General features: G+C 42.3%; 1 protein-coding gene across 1 annotated transcript in view; it reads right to left on the bottom strand.

Annotated features, from left to right (window-relative positions):
• Positions 1 to 5,368: 5,368 nt before the first annotated feature.
• The window catches only part of LOC126266804 (Parkinson disease protein 7 homolog), a 40,216-nt gene continuing 30,464 nt past the window's right edge, over positions 5,369 to 15,120 (bottom strand). Inside the window, exon 6 of the mRNA XM_049971350.1 lies at positions 5,369 to 7,615. Coding sequence (XP_049827307.1) covers positions 7,497 to 7,615 — 119 coding nt within the window. The 3' untranslated portion in view covers positions 5,369 to 7,496. The remainder of the gene's footprint in view (positions 7,616 to 15,120) is intronic.

Here is a 15,120-nt window from a genome sequence, read left to right on the forward strand (position 1 = left end):
CGCGACATTGCTGCTCGCGTTGGTCGAGATCCAATGACCGTTAGCAAAATATGGAATCGGTCGATTCAGGACGGTAATACGGAACGCCGTGCTGGACCCCAACGGTCTCGTATCACTAGCAGTCGAGACGACAGGATCTTATCCGCATGGCTGTAACGGATTGTGCAGCCACGTCTCGGTCCCTGAGTCAACAGATGGGGGCGTTTTCAAAACAACAACCATCTGCATGAACAGTTCGCCGATGTTTGCAGCAGCATGGACTATCAGCTCGAAGACCATGGCTGCGGTTACGCTTGACGCTGCATCACAGACAGGAGCGCGTGCGACGGTGTACTGAACGACGAACCAGGGTGCACGAATAGCAAAACGTCATTTCTCCGGATGAATCCAGGTTCTGTTTACGGCATCACAATGGTCGCATCCGTGTTTGGAGACAGCGCACATTGGAAGCGTGTATTCGCCATCGCCATACTGGCGTATCACCCGGCGCGATGGTAAGGGGTGCCATTGGTTACACGTCTCGGTCACCTCTTGTTCGCATTGACGGCACTTTGGACAGTGGACGTTACATTTCAGATGTGTTACGACAAGTGGCTCTATCCTTCATTCGATCCCTGCGAAACCCTACATTTCAGCAGGATAATGCACGACCGTATGTAGGATACAGAAAATGTTCCGACTGCTGCCCTGGCCAGCACATTCTTCAGATCTGTCACCAAGTGATAACCTCTGGTCAATGGTGGCCGAGCAACTGGCTCATCACAATACGCCAGTCACTACTCTTGATAAACTGTGGTATTGTGTTGAAGCTGCAGGGGCAGCTGTACCTGTACACGCCATCCAAGCTCTTTTTAACTCAATGCCCACTCATATCAAGGCCGTTATTACGGCCAGAGGTGGTTGTTCTGGGTACTGATTTCTCAGGATCTATGCACCCAAATTGCGTGAAAATGTAATCACATGTCGGTTCTAGTATAATATATTTGTCCAATGAATTACCGTTTATCATCTGCATTTCTTCTTGGTGTAGCAATTTTAATGGCCAGTAGTGTATATATCATTATTTGCTGCTCAGGACCACTTGTGTATCTGCGAACGTTTTTAAGCTTCGGTACGGCAGGAGCGTCAATGTATCTGTGTTATTAACCAACATAACATCCTAAGTGAATATTTTGCTTGAAAGCTCCTCTGCCTCGGTGGGTAATATCCCTTAGCACTGGCTGGCTCAGTCGTGCAACGTGCCTTGCTGACTTATTCAAACATTGCACTGGTGATTTTTAGTTAATGCATCAAATTTAAATTTATTACGATCGTCTAGAATGTATGAAAAGCTACCGGGGTGACCCGTAAAAACGTCTCGCATTTTTATACTTTTAAATAAAGACAGTGTTTCGAATAAGTGAAGTCGTTGGGATAAAGATAGCTGCGCGAATGGTGTCCTCTCGTTAGGTGTTCGGGCTGCGGCCAGCCTTTTGGAGTGGCGCTTCTCACTGACAGCTTCTAGAGTGACGATTCTCACTGACAGCTTCTAATGTCCTTTTTCTTGAAATCGTAAACTTCTCATTTATTGCTCGAACAGTCCACGGGTATACTGCCGGTTCATAGTGTCCAACGGGCACAATATTTCGGCGATCAGACATGTCGCCATCGTCAGGTGCGCTGATAAACTGAGCTCCTGAGGGCGGGCGGCCGATTTAAATCTCCCGTTGGACATTATGAATCGGCAGTATACCCGTGGACTGTTCGAGCAACAAATACGCCGGGAGAAACAGAAAAATCACTTCTCATTTATTGTTTATGAAAGTGGTATTTACGCCACCATGTTGTTGACAGAAGTTAATAATTAATGAAAAATACCAACACAAAATAAAATAAGCAAAGAAAAGTAATTTACTGATCATGACAACATGTGAGTATCATTAGTTCATCAGTTGCTAGTAATTTCTAACTTTTGACCGCAATATTTACATTTACCTGTTGTTAAAGAGAAATGTAATGAGAAAAACGAATATAAAATACAAAGAAGTAAATAAATGCGCAATGTATGGGTCAGAACGCAGTATTCGCTTCTTACCTAGGATATCACTAAGGCCAATGAAACCCCGTAATGTGTTTGGAGATTTTAATTGCACTCCGTATTTGGTGTAAGAACGTTAAGCCATAGCGCAACAGACAAATCACAACTCAAGTTGACGAGGACCAATATGTTCGTCGTTAAGGAAAGTCTATTCGTTTAGAGAGGTCAATTTATATTACAGGCAGACGACGAATTACCACAGTAGCCACAGTTATTCAAAAAATGGCTCTGAGCACTATGGGACTTAAGTACTCTGGTCATAAGTCCCCTAGAACTTAGAACTGCTTAAACCTAACTAACCTAAGGACATCACACACATCCATGCCCGAGGCAGGATTCGAACCTGCGACCGTAGCAGTCGCGCGGTTCCCGACTGCGCGCCTAGAACCGCTAGACCATCGCGGCCGGAAGCCACAGTTATTATCTGTGAGAATCCTGTATACAAATTATTCAGTTAATAAGTAGTTTAATACAAATTGCAATGTGCCCACAGGAATCAAATCATCAGTATCAAAATAACAATAATCACCTTCTAAAAACAAGCGTGACCTCGGGTTCGTGCCACCTCCAGTGCTCACAACCTTGTCTCCGACGAAAGCAGACATCACAACCGCTTCTCTGTATAGCGATTCCCCGACTACTCACCATCCTAAAATTTTTTGTCTTCATCCCTCTTTTCGATATTTCCACCTCACCTAGGTTTACGTACCAACAGCGATATTAGGCGTTGGATTCTAGACAAAGAGAAGATTTCCTTCCGACACAACTTCCCGCCAAAAAATGCACATCTCTTCCCGAATCCAATCATACCAAAATATCGTCTTCAAATTTAAGACCTCTACGCTAAAGACATTGATGTCACAAGCTCTGTGCGTGACTGCCTTGCTTTCGTTCAAAGTTTTAGTCTCTCATCCAGGCCCTGTCCTACAGAGGTCAACGCACTGGCTGCGAAGCTCCAGAGCCACTTGCAATCGCCTCCACGATTTTTTCTTCCAGTGCGTTTGGCTGCCCCGCTTCCTAAAGACCTCCCTGTTGCGTCACCTCAGCCTGGCGCCATGAAATCGCCAAGCCAGCTATACAAAAAGGTGCGACCAACTCATTTTAGTTTCGTCAGTATGTACCGTACTTCCTCGATTCTGATGATTAAATTGTAAATTTTCACAGTCAACATGTGTGGGCTGACGAGAATCTGCACGCAATTGTGCAATCACGTCATCAACACAGATCTTCTGTGAACGTTTGGGCAGGCATTGTTGGTGATGTCTTGATTGGGCCCCATGTTCTTCCACCTACGCTCAATGGACCATGTTATCATGATTTCATACGGGATACTCTACTTGTGCTGCTAGAACATGTGCCTCTACAAGTACGACACAATATGTGGTTCATGCACGATGGAGCTCCTGCACATTTCAGTCGAAGTGTTTGTACGCTTCTCAACAACAGATTCGGTGATCGATGGATTGGTAGAGGCGGACCAATTCCATGGCCTCCACGCTCTCCTGACCTCAACCCTCTTGACTTTCATTTATGGGGGCATTTGAAAGCTCTTGTCTACGCAACCCCGGTACCAAATGTAGAGACTCTTCATGCTCGTATTGTGGATGGCTGTGATACAATACGCCATCCTCCAGGGTAGCATCAGCGCATCAGGGATTCCATACGACAGAGGGTGGATGCATGTATCCTCGCTAACGGAGGACATTTGGAACATATCCTGTAACAAAGTGTTTGAAGTCAGGCTGGTACGTTCTGTTGCTGTGTGTTTCCATTCCATGATTAATGTGATTTGAAGAGAAGTAATAAAATGAGCTCTAACATGGAAAGTAAGCGTTTCCGGACACGTGTCCACATAACGTATTTTCTTTCTTTGGCCGTACCTTTTTGTAACACCCTATATATATATATATATATATATATATATATATATATATATATATATATATATATATATATATCTGTGTGTGTGTGTGTGTGTGTGTGTGTGTGTGTGTGTGTGTGTGTGTTCCCACGTGAATGCGCACGCACTTATCTTTAATTGTGTCTATCGATTTCTCTTACTTTCTCCAGAAGTTAATTCTTATAAAGCCGTACCTCCAACTCAACGTAAAAACCCGTGGCTAACGAAAACCCATAATTGTAATTTTGTGCGGCTCAATGGCCAGCTTCAGCTCTTTTTGCTGAAGAGTTATCCAACTGGGGAAAGGGGACCTACAGTGTAACGCAGTATCCGAACCACTTACCGTTCCTGGCGACGCCTTACATCTCTGAGAGGTGAAGGCTATATTAAAGGCAGAAGGAAAATTTCCTTAGTCCGGCGGGAGTTCGATTCCACGATCTCTCCGTTTCGGAGCAGGCATTTTACCACTAGACAACCAGACCAGACAGGAAGACCCATCCGATGTAGGGACGTTACGAATCGTGATTTTAATGTACTTTCTATCCGAGGATTGCTCAACTGTTTATACCGACAGAGTATATACCGTATAAATTACTATTCCTACAGTTAATGGTAATATAATACATGACGTCAGTGAATGTGTTTTTAAGGCATATGTATGCTTCCAATAACGCTTGTTCAATAAAACCCAAAAGAGTTTGACATTTAGCTACGTATATTTAATTGTTACACAAAAGTGAATGCTATGAACATGATATGTATTTTTTTCAATGAAGTAATAAACAGAATTCAGCTATCATCAGAGGTTGAGCGTAAAACGGACGAAATCAGCTGCAATATTCTCAGTAGTGTTACATTTTCATTTTAAATTTGAACACACATAGGAAAGAAGACACATAGCCAAACATCTGAGCTTCTCTGGTAGCGAAAAGGTCAGGCTCATAAATGTAGGACCAGAACAAGAAAGGCGAAGAGAATATTCCTCGATTTCTTTTCATCAAATAACCATTCCCTTTCCTGTTCTAATGTTCTTAACAATTTGATCAATACTATTATTAGATCAAGACTCCTTTTCCGGAGCCGCAATGAACGGACCTAAAAAAAGCCACTCCAATTTCTAAAACCACGCTGAACGTCCAAATTTAAATGAAAACGTGTTTCCTCAGACAGGTAAGCGTTTTCACCCACATTCACTTAGCTGGTTGTTATTTACATTGTGGCAGGCCTTCACTTGCAAAAATGTAGAAGTAAAATTAAGTTTAAACTAATGTAGATAAAATTTTTATAATGACATGACTGTTTCAGCAGGCAACAGTTCTTACTATTTTTTCAGCAAAGCAACATTGGCGATTTATTATACACAGTGCTGTAAATATACCAACGTTTCTACATTCTTTAGAGATGATTAAACATCTATGTAATATTTTTTGTTGGTGAAGTTTTACAAAATGTGGATACACTTATAAAGTCAATAAAACCAATTTTTAACTACATAAAATGACAAACACGTAACTTAATTCATAAATAGAAATATCTTCTTGTAACAGGAATGATTAATAACACAATAGGAGAAACGACAAGCAATACTATTCAATAAAAGCAATACAGAACATTAATTTATGAACGTAGAGTAAAGAAAATATTTCGACAGGTATCAAAATGTAAATGTTTGCAATGTGACATGTGTTGCTGTCCAAATCACTACTCTATGTTTTGCACTTTGATGCATTGAGGTGACTACTCGAAGATTTCCGAAGAATGTACGTGATCAGATTAGATGGTAAAAATGTCAAATTCGGCATATTCTGCAATTTTCTGGCGTGAATCGTTTGTGACTGTATCTATGTGGTACGTTTTACGATCCCTGTTTAAAACTTGTCCTGTCTCTCCAGTCTTCGGTTGCAGAAAATGTTTCATTTCTTGAGAACTTTGTGGTATATCTTCATTGATCTGGGGTCCGCAGCTGCGATAAATGGTTTGAGTGATTTGATACTACCTGTGGCTGTAGTTTTTTTTTTTTTTTTTTTGTATACTATTGTATAGTTTCGGCCTTGGACATTTTCAGATATCCTGATAAAGGAAGCAACAGAAATTCAACAATAACAAATCAGATGACGAAAAGTGCAAGGATTAATAAAAACTTACTGTTCATGACACCTCTTTGTATCATCTCATGTGATTGGATAAATCATAAGTCTGGTGTAGTAGAGCATAAGATCTCTGCAGCAACATACTCCGTAGTTCCCATATTAAATACTGCTCGATTATAATGCGTAAGTTGGGTGCGATGGATCGTGGGAATACACACACTTTTAAAAGAATGACGTGATTTTTATCTATAACAAATGCAGCGAAGATATTTACGCAGTTCAAAACAGATATTTTTCAAAGCACTGTAAAGACTTACTTGAAAAGAATTAATTGATGATCTCGACTGTAAGCAGTGGTAAGTGACAATCAATGAGAATCTGAGTTACTGCATGTAAAACATGGTGGGTGATGTGCTTTATTCATATTAGTTGATAGTTTCACGATAAACCAAGAAATGAAAGTTGCATCTCTAATTCCAGCTTCTCACTGATGGCAAGTTTGCAGAATCTTTGCATGTAAACATGGTATATGCAAAAACATAGCCGCCAGTAGTGGTATTACATGTTGTGTTCGCGCCATGAAATTGCTTTTCAGGGATGAGTTGTACAAGTCGGAGATGATGTGGATAACTAAGACTCAGATAAAGATCCCGAATATGTTCGACAACGCAAATGCGCCTCAAAAATTGTTGCTAATGGGCAGATAAGAATAATTACTGAAGCAAGTAAACAATATTAAGCTGTATCCTTTACCACAGTCTACGTGAATACACGTGACAGTGTGATGAAAGAAATGTTGTATGTCACCCCTATCATCATTTACGTGCTCCAGTAAGGCGACTATAAAAATAATTTTGTATTTTTCTGAATCAAACGAGTAATTTTTGAGGTTGTTATACTTTGTTATTGCAAAAATTTGTGATGCAAAATCTTAGTATCATAAACTTAAACAATTTTGGCATTTAAATTTATATTTTTGAGAGGTTTCACAGTAACGTTTTGCTAACACGCCCAGTAAGTAAACAATGGTAAGTAAATTACTACTCACGTTTGCAAGTAAACGAGTACTCACTGAAAAATTTTTAAGAATAAAATTTTGAATAGGTTTTGCAATTTTAAAAAATGTAGCGTTATATTGGAAACATTTGAAAACAATTACATACCGGAATAATTAAATCACAATTGATGCGCTTGAAATTCCAGCTTGACCTTAATCATTGTTTACACCCAGTTCTTCAATTTGGTAGCTCATTCTCAACGTTATCTACAAGTTATATTACCATTTAGTTGCCTACCACGCCAAAACTACGAGGACCTCTTACGCATATGGAGAGATGAAGTATCACTGTATTTGCAAACATGAGGGTGGACAAAGTGTGTGTCCTCGTATTTCGGCGTGAGCGCTGAGTACGTGTGAGGGGTGGCCCCCTCACGCCAGCAGCATCGCCTTGGCCACGGTGAGCGCCGCCTCCTTGTCCACCATCTCCTCCACGATCCGCAGCGCGAAGTCGAACGCCGTGCCCGGTCCACGGCTCGTAATGAGCTTTCCTGTGGGCACACCAACAGCATTAGGTTCAATTAATATACCTTACATATATTATAAGGCAAAGAAACGACCCACCACAAAGAAATTATCCGAATGGGATGGAAGTTAGTAGAGAAAAATTGGATGATTTATGTGAAAGAAAGAGCTTCTCAAATTGAACGAGCCAATAACGTGTTGGTCCATTTGTAGCCCTTATGCAAGCAGTTTTTCGGCTTAGTACTGATTGATAAAGTTGTTGGGTGTTCTCCTGAGGGACATGGTGCCAAATTCTGTCCAATTACCGCGTTTGATCGTCAAAATTTCGAGCTGTCCATAATACGCCAAACGCTCTCAGCTGGGAAAGATCCGGCGACTTTACTGGTCGAGGAAGGTTTTGGCAAACATAAAGACAATCCGTAGAAACTCTCTTTGTGTGCAGGAGCACATTACCTTGCTGGAATGTAAGCCCAGTATGGCTTGCCATGAAGGGCAACAAAACGGGACGTGGAATATTGTCGACGTACCGTTCTGCTGTAGGGATGCCGTGGATGGTAATCAAAAGGGTCCTGCCACGAAAAAAAAAAAATGACACCATCAATACTGGTTGTCGGGACACATGGCGGGCGGCAGTCAAGTTGGTATCCCATCGTTATCGCGTCTCCAGACTCGTCTTCGGCCTGGAATCTCATTAAAGAGATTAGAATTATCGTCAGTGATGAGTCCCGCTTCGAACTGAGCTCCAGTGATCAACGAAGACATGTCTGGAGACGCTCTGGACGGTAGAGGAATACCAGCATGACTGTCGCCCGCCTCAAGGCCCGACAACCTGGAGTCATGGTTTGGGGTGGCATTTCTTTTCATATCAGGACCCCTGTGGTTGTCATCAGTGGCATCTGAAATGCACAGCGTTAGGCGGTAATAGGACGGAATTCGGAACGATACCCCACAGGAGGACATCCAACAACTCTATCGATCAATTCCAAGTCGAATTACTGCTTGCATAATGGCTAGAGGCGGGTACAGTGTTTCTCACTTAGTCAACTTGTGAAACTTGAATCAATCAGTCAGTCTTTTTTGAAATTGTAGTCATTCGTTTGAACATGTCCATTTATCTAGTTCCGTCTCCTTCGGATAATTCCTTCGCTGTGTGTCTTTTTTTTCTTTTGTCTTAGAATGTATTATATAATATTTTAACATTGGAAACCTATTGGACAACAAGAGCTGGTGTAACATCAACATAGCCTAACGGTGCCTTGGAACAATACGAAACAATGGTTGCACAGTGGGGAAGTCTGCTCGATTTTAGTGTTACATCTAGGGCTGCCAAACGTCCCATATTGTAAGCGATTTTTCGTAGTTCAGGCTTAAAAACTATCCCGTATTGCCGTATAGACCTTGTACAGGACGCTAAAATCCTTCACTTAATGTTTTCCAGAAACTAACCATTTTCGTGAAACTCATTTGCCGAAATTACATCAATGCTAAGCCTATGTGTTTTAGATCAATATACACTCCTGGAAATTGAAATAAGAACACCGTGAATTCATTGTCCCAGGAAGGGGAAACTTTATTGACACATTCCTGGGGTCAGATACATCACATGATCACACTGACAGAACCACAGGCAACAGAGCATGCACAATGTCGGCACTAGTACAGTGTATATCCACCTTTCGCAGCAATGCAGGCTGCTATTCTCCCATGGAGACGATCGTAGAGATGCTGGATGTAGTCCTGTGGAACGGCTTGCCATGCCATTTCCACCTGGCGCCTCAGTTGGACCAGCGTTCGTGCTGGACGTGCAGACCGCGTGAGACGACGCTTCATCCAGTCCCAAACATGCTCAATGGGGGACAGATCCGGAGATCTTGCTGGCCAGGGTAGTTGACTTACACCTTCTAGAGCACGTTGGGTGGCACGGGATACATGCGGACGTGCATTGTCCTGTTGGAACAGCAAGTTCCCTTGCCGGTCTAGGAATGGTAGAACGATGGGTTCGATGACGGTTTGGATGTACCGTGCACTGTTCAGTGTCCCCTCGACGATCACCAGAGGTGTACGGCCAGTGTAGGAGATCGCTCCCCACACCATGATGCCGGGTGTTGGCCCTGTGTGCCTCGGTCGTATGCAGTCCTGATTGTGGCGCTCACCTGCACGGCGCCAAACACGCATACGACCATCATTGGCACCAAGGCAGAAGCGACTCTCATCGCTGAAGACGACACGTCTCCATTCGTCCCTCCATTCACGCCTGTCGTGACACCACTGGAGGCGGGCTGCACGATGTTGGGGCGTGAGCGGAAGACGGCCTAACGGTGTGCGGGACCGTAGCCCAGCTTCATGGAGACGGTTGCGAATGGTCCTCGCTGATACCCCAGGAGCAACAGTGTCCCTAATTTGCTGGGAAGTGGCGGTGCGGTCCCCTACGGCACTGCGTAGGATCCTACGGTCTTGGCGTGCATCCGTGCGTCGCTGCGGTCCGGTCCCAGGTCGACGGGCACGTGCACCTTCCGCCGACCACTGGCGACAACATCGATGTACTGTGGAGACCTCACGCCCCACGTGTTGAGCAATTCGGCGGTACGTCCACCCGGCCTCCCGCATGCCCACTATACGCCCTCGCTCCAAGTCCGTCAACTGCACATACGGTTCATGTCCACGCTGTCGCGGCATGCTACCAGTGTTAAAGACTGCGATGGAGCTCCGTATGCCACGGCAAACTGGCTGACACTGACGGCGGCGGTGCACAAATGCTGCGCAGCTAGCGCTATTCGACGGCCAACACCGCGGTTCCTGGTGTGTCCGCTGTGCCGTGCGTGTGATCATTGCTTGTACAGCCCTCTCGCAGTGTCCGGAGCAAGTATGGTGGGTCTGACACACCGGTGTCAATGTGTTCTTTTTTCCATTTCCAGGAGTTTATTTAAGTAACATTTGTCGGAATAATACTATGGTACATCACATTACGAATATATTATTAGACTAACATTCTTCCGCCGGGCTTGCAGAATCATGAGGTCAAAATATGCTAAAAATGTTGTAATGGCACCACATATAGTTTAGGAGAATGCCATCATAAACACTGAGATTCATGAAGAACTGCCGAATTGTGCATGATGTTTGAATATATTACTTCTTTGCTACTAAGTTTGCTTGCAATATATTTCGCAGTCATTATCCACACATGAGGCTGAACGTACGTACACAAATTTATCATTATACGACAATTAGTTTAAGAGATATGCCACCTTAAATACTTATATTCGAGAAAAAATGACGCATCATGTAGGAAGTTTTAAAACATTTATTCCTTACTACCGAGACAGTCCTACAGTCGAGTCAAGTTAAGAAAATCCCTGACTCCTGGCAGCGCTTTTGACAGTTCTCAACTGCGAGGCGCAAACAGCTGTATGTGAAAACAACAGCCGTCTATAGAGCTTTGAACAGGCGCTGCTATAGAGACATTTACAAAGTCGCGTTGTAGTCACTCCAAGCAGCTGCGCCCATGCCCGGGAAACACGGGGTCTGGCAGTTACTTTTTATATAAACCGACTCCCATTTAGCTGCAAAACATTTTATGTAGCTTGTGCTTGTGATATTTCTTTGTCTTATAGTTCTACTTACGTCCAGGTGGAGTGACGTTCATATTTGAGCGGAAATTTGTCTAGTGACAAGTTGTACAAATCATGTAAATTCGTTTGTATGAAATTACATGTTTGACGGATGAAATGGCGTTCCTCGCTCCCACGACGCTTTATCTTTACAGAGTAAATCTTATTTCTGAAGGTCAGAGATGGTGATTGTGTATCATGGATAGCCGCGCGGGATTAGTCGAGCGGTCTCAGGCGCTGCAGTCATGGACTGTTCGGCTGATCCCGGCGGAGGTTCGAGTCCTCACTCGGGCATGGCTGTGTGTGTTTGTCCTTAGGATAATTTAGGTTAAGTAGTGTGTAAGCTTAGGGACTGATGACCATAGCAGTTAAGTCCCATAGGATTTCACACACATTTGAACTTTTTTTTTGTTGGTAACTCGTGGATGTAAAAATGTTTACCTGCATGTGTTAACTGCAGTTAAAGGTTGTCCACTGTTTTTGTGTCAGTCACGTGGATTATTTTCCGTTTCATTTTTCTAAAATTGCAATAAACTTTGCTAAATTATTTTTATCTTTCAAATTGGTTTGTTCTTTGAGGATATCGTTTGGATATTTATTCGTATGTGTGTAAATTTTTAGTTCTTCCATAATGTCCTTAGTGGACCAGGTGTTTGTAAAATTTTGTGTCCCGACAGCCATCCTATGTCACACTCTGTGTGACAAATCGCTAAAGGGCTTGAAGCCAGGTTTAGCGAGCTTGTCGCGTTAGATTGAAAAATTGCGACAGAAAAACCCAATTGCTCTGCTTACGTTCTTGAAAGCGAGCGTATTGCACCTGTTTTGTTCTCACATATGAAAATGCTCCATCCATGTGCGAAGAATTGACGTGAGGACCTAGTGGATGCATATGAAGATCTTTACCATGAGGCGCTATTTGCGATTACACTTCTTCTAGATCGCATCTAACTACATGTTTCTTGGGGACAAATTGGAGGGTTGGGACTGTAATAGCGGCAACCATTTATTTTCAGCTCGTACAAAATAGATACATGTTTCAAAGTTTTGCTGACCTTCAAACTAGTCACCAGTATTGTGTATAACCCGTTGCCAGGGATGTAGAATTCGTTGGATACTCTTCGCAGTGCCAGTTACGTGTTTCAAAGTTATACTGACCTTCAGAGTAGTCACCAGCATTGAGTATAATCCGTTGCCAGCGATGTGGAAGTCGTAGGATACTCTTAGCAAGGCCAGTTGTGTTGACAGTTCTAGGGGCGCGGTCAATTACCCGATGAATCTGTAGCAGTTCTGAAGTGGATGTCGTGAAGTGTTTCCTTCAGTTTAGAAACTGAGTTAAACTTACGAGGGCTTAATTCAGGGGAGTGCAGTAGGTGGTACAGCACTTAGCCGCCCAATCAGTCAAACAAATCAGTAACAGCTTGCACTGTATGTGCTTGAGCATTGACCTGCAAAATAACGGTCAGGTCCTGCAGAAAGTGTCATCGCTTCTGTCTCTGCACTGTTCATTTTTGGAACACAACCTACGACAAACTGGCACTGCTAAGAGTATCGTACGACTTTTACATTGCTGGCAACGGGATATACACAATGCTGGTGACTACTTTGAAGGCAAGAAAAACTTTGAAACAAGTATCTTGTTTGTACGAGCTGTAACTAAATAGTTGCCACTATTAAAGCTCCAAACCTCGTATAATGCATTTCCCACGTTATTACTTGATGTAGTTGAAAGTCTCTTGGTTTTAACATCAAATTTTGTAAATTATAATTCATTTTTATGTGAAGTTTATGAGAAAGAACATGATAAAGCAGAAAGATTTCGGGTACTTTTGACTTAATTCTGTTGGTATTGTATCTTGTACTCCATTGTCTGTTCCAATTCGTTCCACTGCACTTAGAAGGTAACAGTGTTTCAATAAAAACAATAACCAATGCCACTGGCTAGTACGTATAATTACCACAACGTATATATGTGTGAAAAACATTAGTTACTTTGTTTAGTTGCAACTACCTTATTTGATTTACGTGCGTAAGTTTTATAAAGTGTAAAATACAAATAAAATGATGACACATAGTAACTTTAAAATAAAGTTAATACCGATTGTTAAAATCTCACACGTGATCAGAGGGTACTGAGGATTAATGTGACGTACACCGAAACAAACTGCATTGTAACTATAAACAGCGGCCTCAGTGTGAACTCAGCCTTTGATATGAATACTCCAGTTGGGACTACGTATAGATATAAGTGGTGTTAATATTTTAATTTACATTTACCGATTTTGTATTTCATCACTGACTCGCATAAATTTTAAACAACTGTGTATGTAATAAGTCATGAATGTTACCTTATTGTGCCTCTAACGACACGTGAATCTCCTAAGCGAGTGGTGTAATACGTGGAATCTTCAATTAAATACACAGAAAAGCCAAGCCACCATCTTATGTTGGACCACTCGGCGTTTCCGTCGTCCAGACTTCCATCGCTCCATCTACAACCAACCCATCCCTCGGAGTAACAGTTAAATATTTGGGACTAACTTGCTGTTGAAAACTAACATAGAATGCACATCTCCTAATCATCCAACACAAAGCCCGAAACCGACTAAAACTACAAACAGGCAGCACCTCGGTTCTACATCCTTCTACTATTATCCTCACCTACAAACCCCATATCCGCCCCATCCTAAACTAAGCCAGCATAGCCTGGATTTCTGCCTCGCCTAAATTCCATCAGTCTCTTGAAATCCTGGAAAGACGTTCACTCCGTCCCGCCTTCGCATCCACCTATCTTTCCCAAGTCTCATCGTGTACCAACTCATCCATTTCCCATACTTCTTCACAGAACACCTTCGGATCCCATTAATGGCAAAATCCAGCTCCAGCACCCAGCTTCCCACTTACTGATAACTAGTCCACATAGCCTGATGTGCCACTAAATCCCTATTCCACCTTCCGTGTGCTTCCATGCCTTAACCATCCTCTCCCACAGGAATTTTAACGAACTCCTACTCCCCAACGATGAACTCCGTTCCGACACATACCATTCTTTCCAACACTAATCTCAACGTTCCATCTCACACTATCCTCCCATTTTCTTCTTAACACGTCGTCCACCTCGCTGAATTCTAGTCGTTACCTGCGCTTCTACAGGGCTCCATAGTGATACTGATCAACGCACCTTCAACCTGACAATTTTTTCATGTGTCACGTATCATCCCATTACACCATGACATCACTCGCTTTCATCAATGACTGTACTTTAACCATAATTTAAAATTGTCAAACGAATTTTAAAAACCGTCAATTTTAGAAACCCCTCATTTATTGTCACTTGCTTTTATGTAAAAATTGTCGATATCATCCAACTATGTATTTTTTATAAAATCATTTATCAACTTCTGTATACATTAACAATCTTTAAATACAGTTCTGCATTCTTTGGCTGACGAGAGGTTTTATATACTGTCCGCCTGCCCCCTTTGAGGAAAACTGGAAAAAAAACCGTATTGCAACTGGTTCCTTAAACGTCTTTTAGCAGTGAAGATGGTCACACAGTGAACTAAATCTCGATCTGGATTTTTAATACACATTATTTGCGATTGATTCCTGTATATTTTACTATTAAAGTATTTTCCTCAATCAACAAATACAAATACCGCTTTTCTTCCTCTGATTATTCATATTTTCAGAATGCTCTTGAGACAAAAGATTTGTTCCACATAGAACCTCCTTTTTTCTGGAACCTCTTTCAAATTAACTTGCTCTTCTACTACTTTTAAATTACTTTGTAACAACAGATAGCAGGAAAATCCATGTTGTTTGGGCTGTCAGTCTGCCTTCTTACGTGATGGATTTATAACGGTGCATTTCCGGTCTCCGAAGACTTTTTATCTTTCGTATAAATCGCAGATCTGATGACG

The sequence above is a fragment of the Schistocerca gregaria genome, chromosome 1, assembly GCF_023897955.1.
Source record: "Schistocerca gregaria isolate iqSchGreg1 chromosome 1, iqSchGreg1.2, whole genome shotgun sequence".
In the NCBI taxonomy this organism is placed as follows: domain Eukaryota; kingdom Metazoa; phylum Arthropoda; class Insecta; order Orthoptera; family Acrididae; genus Schistocerca; species Schistocerca gregaria.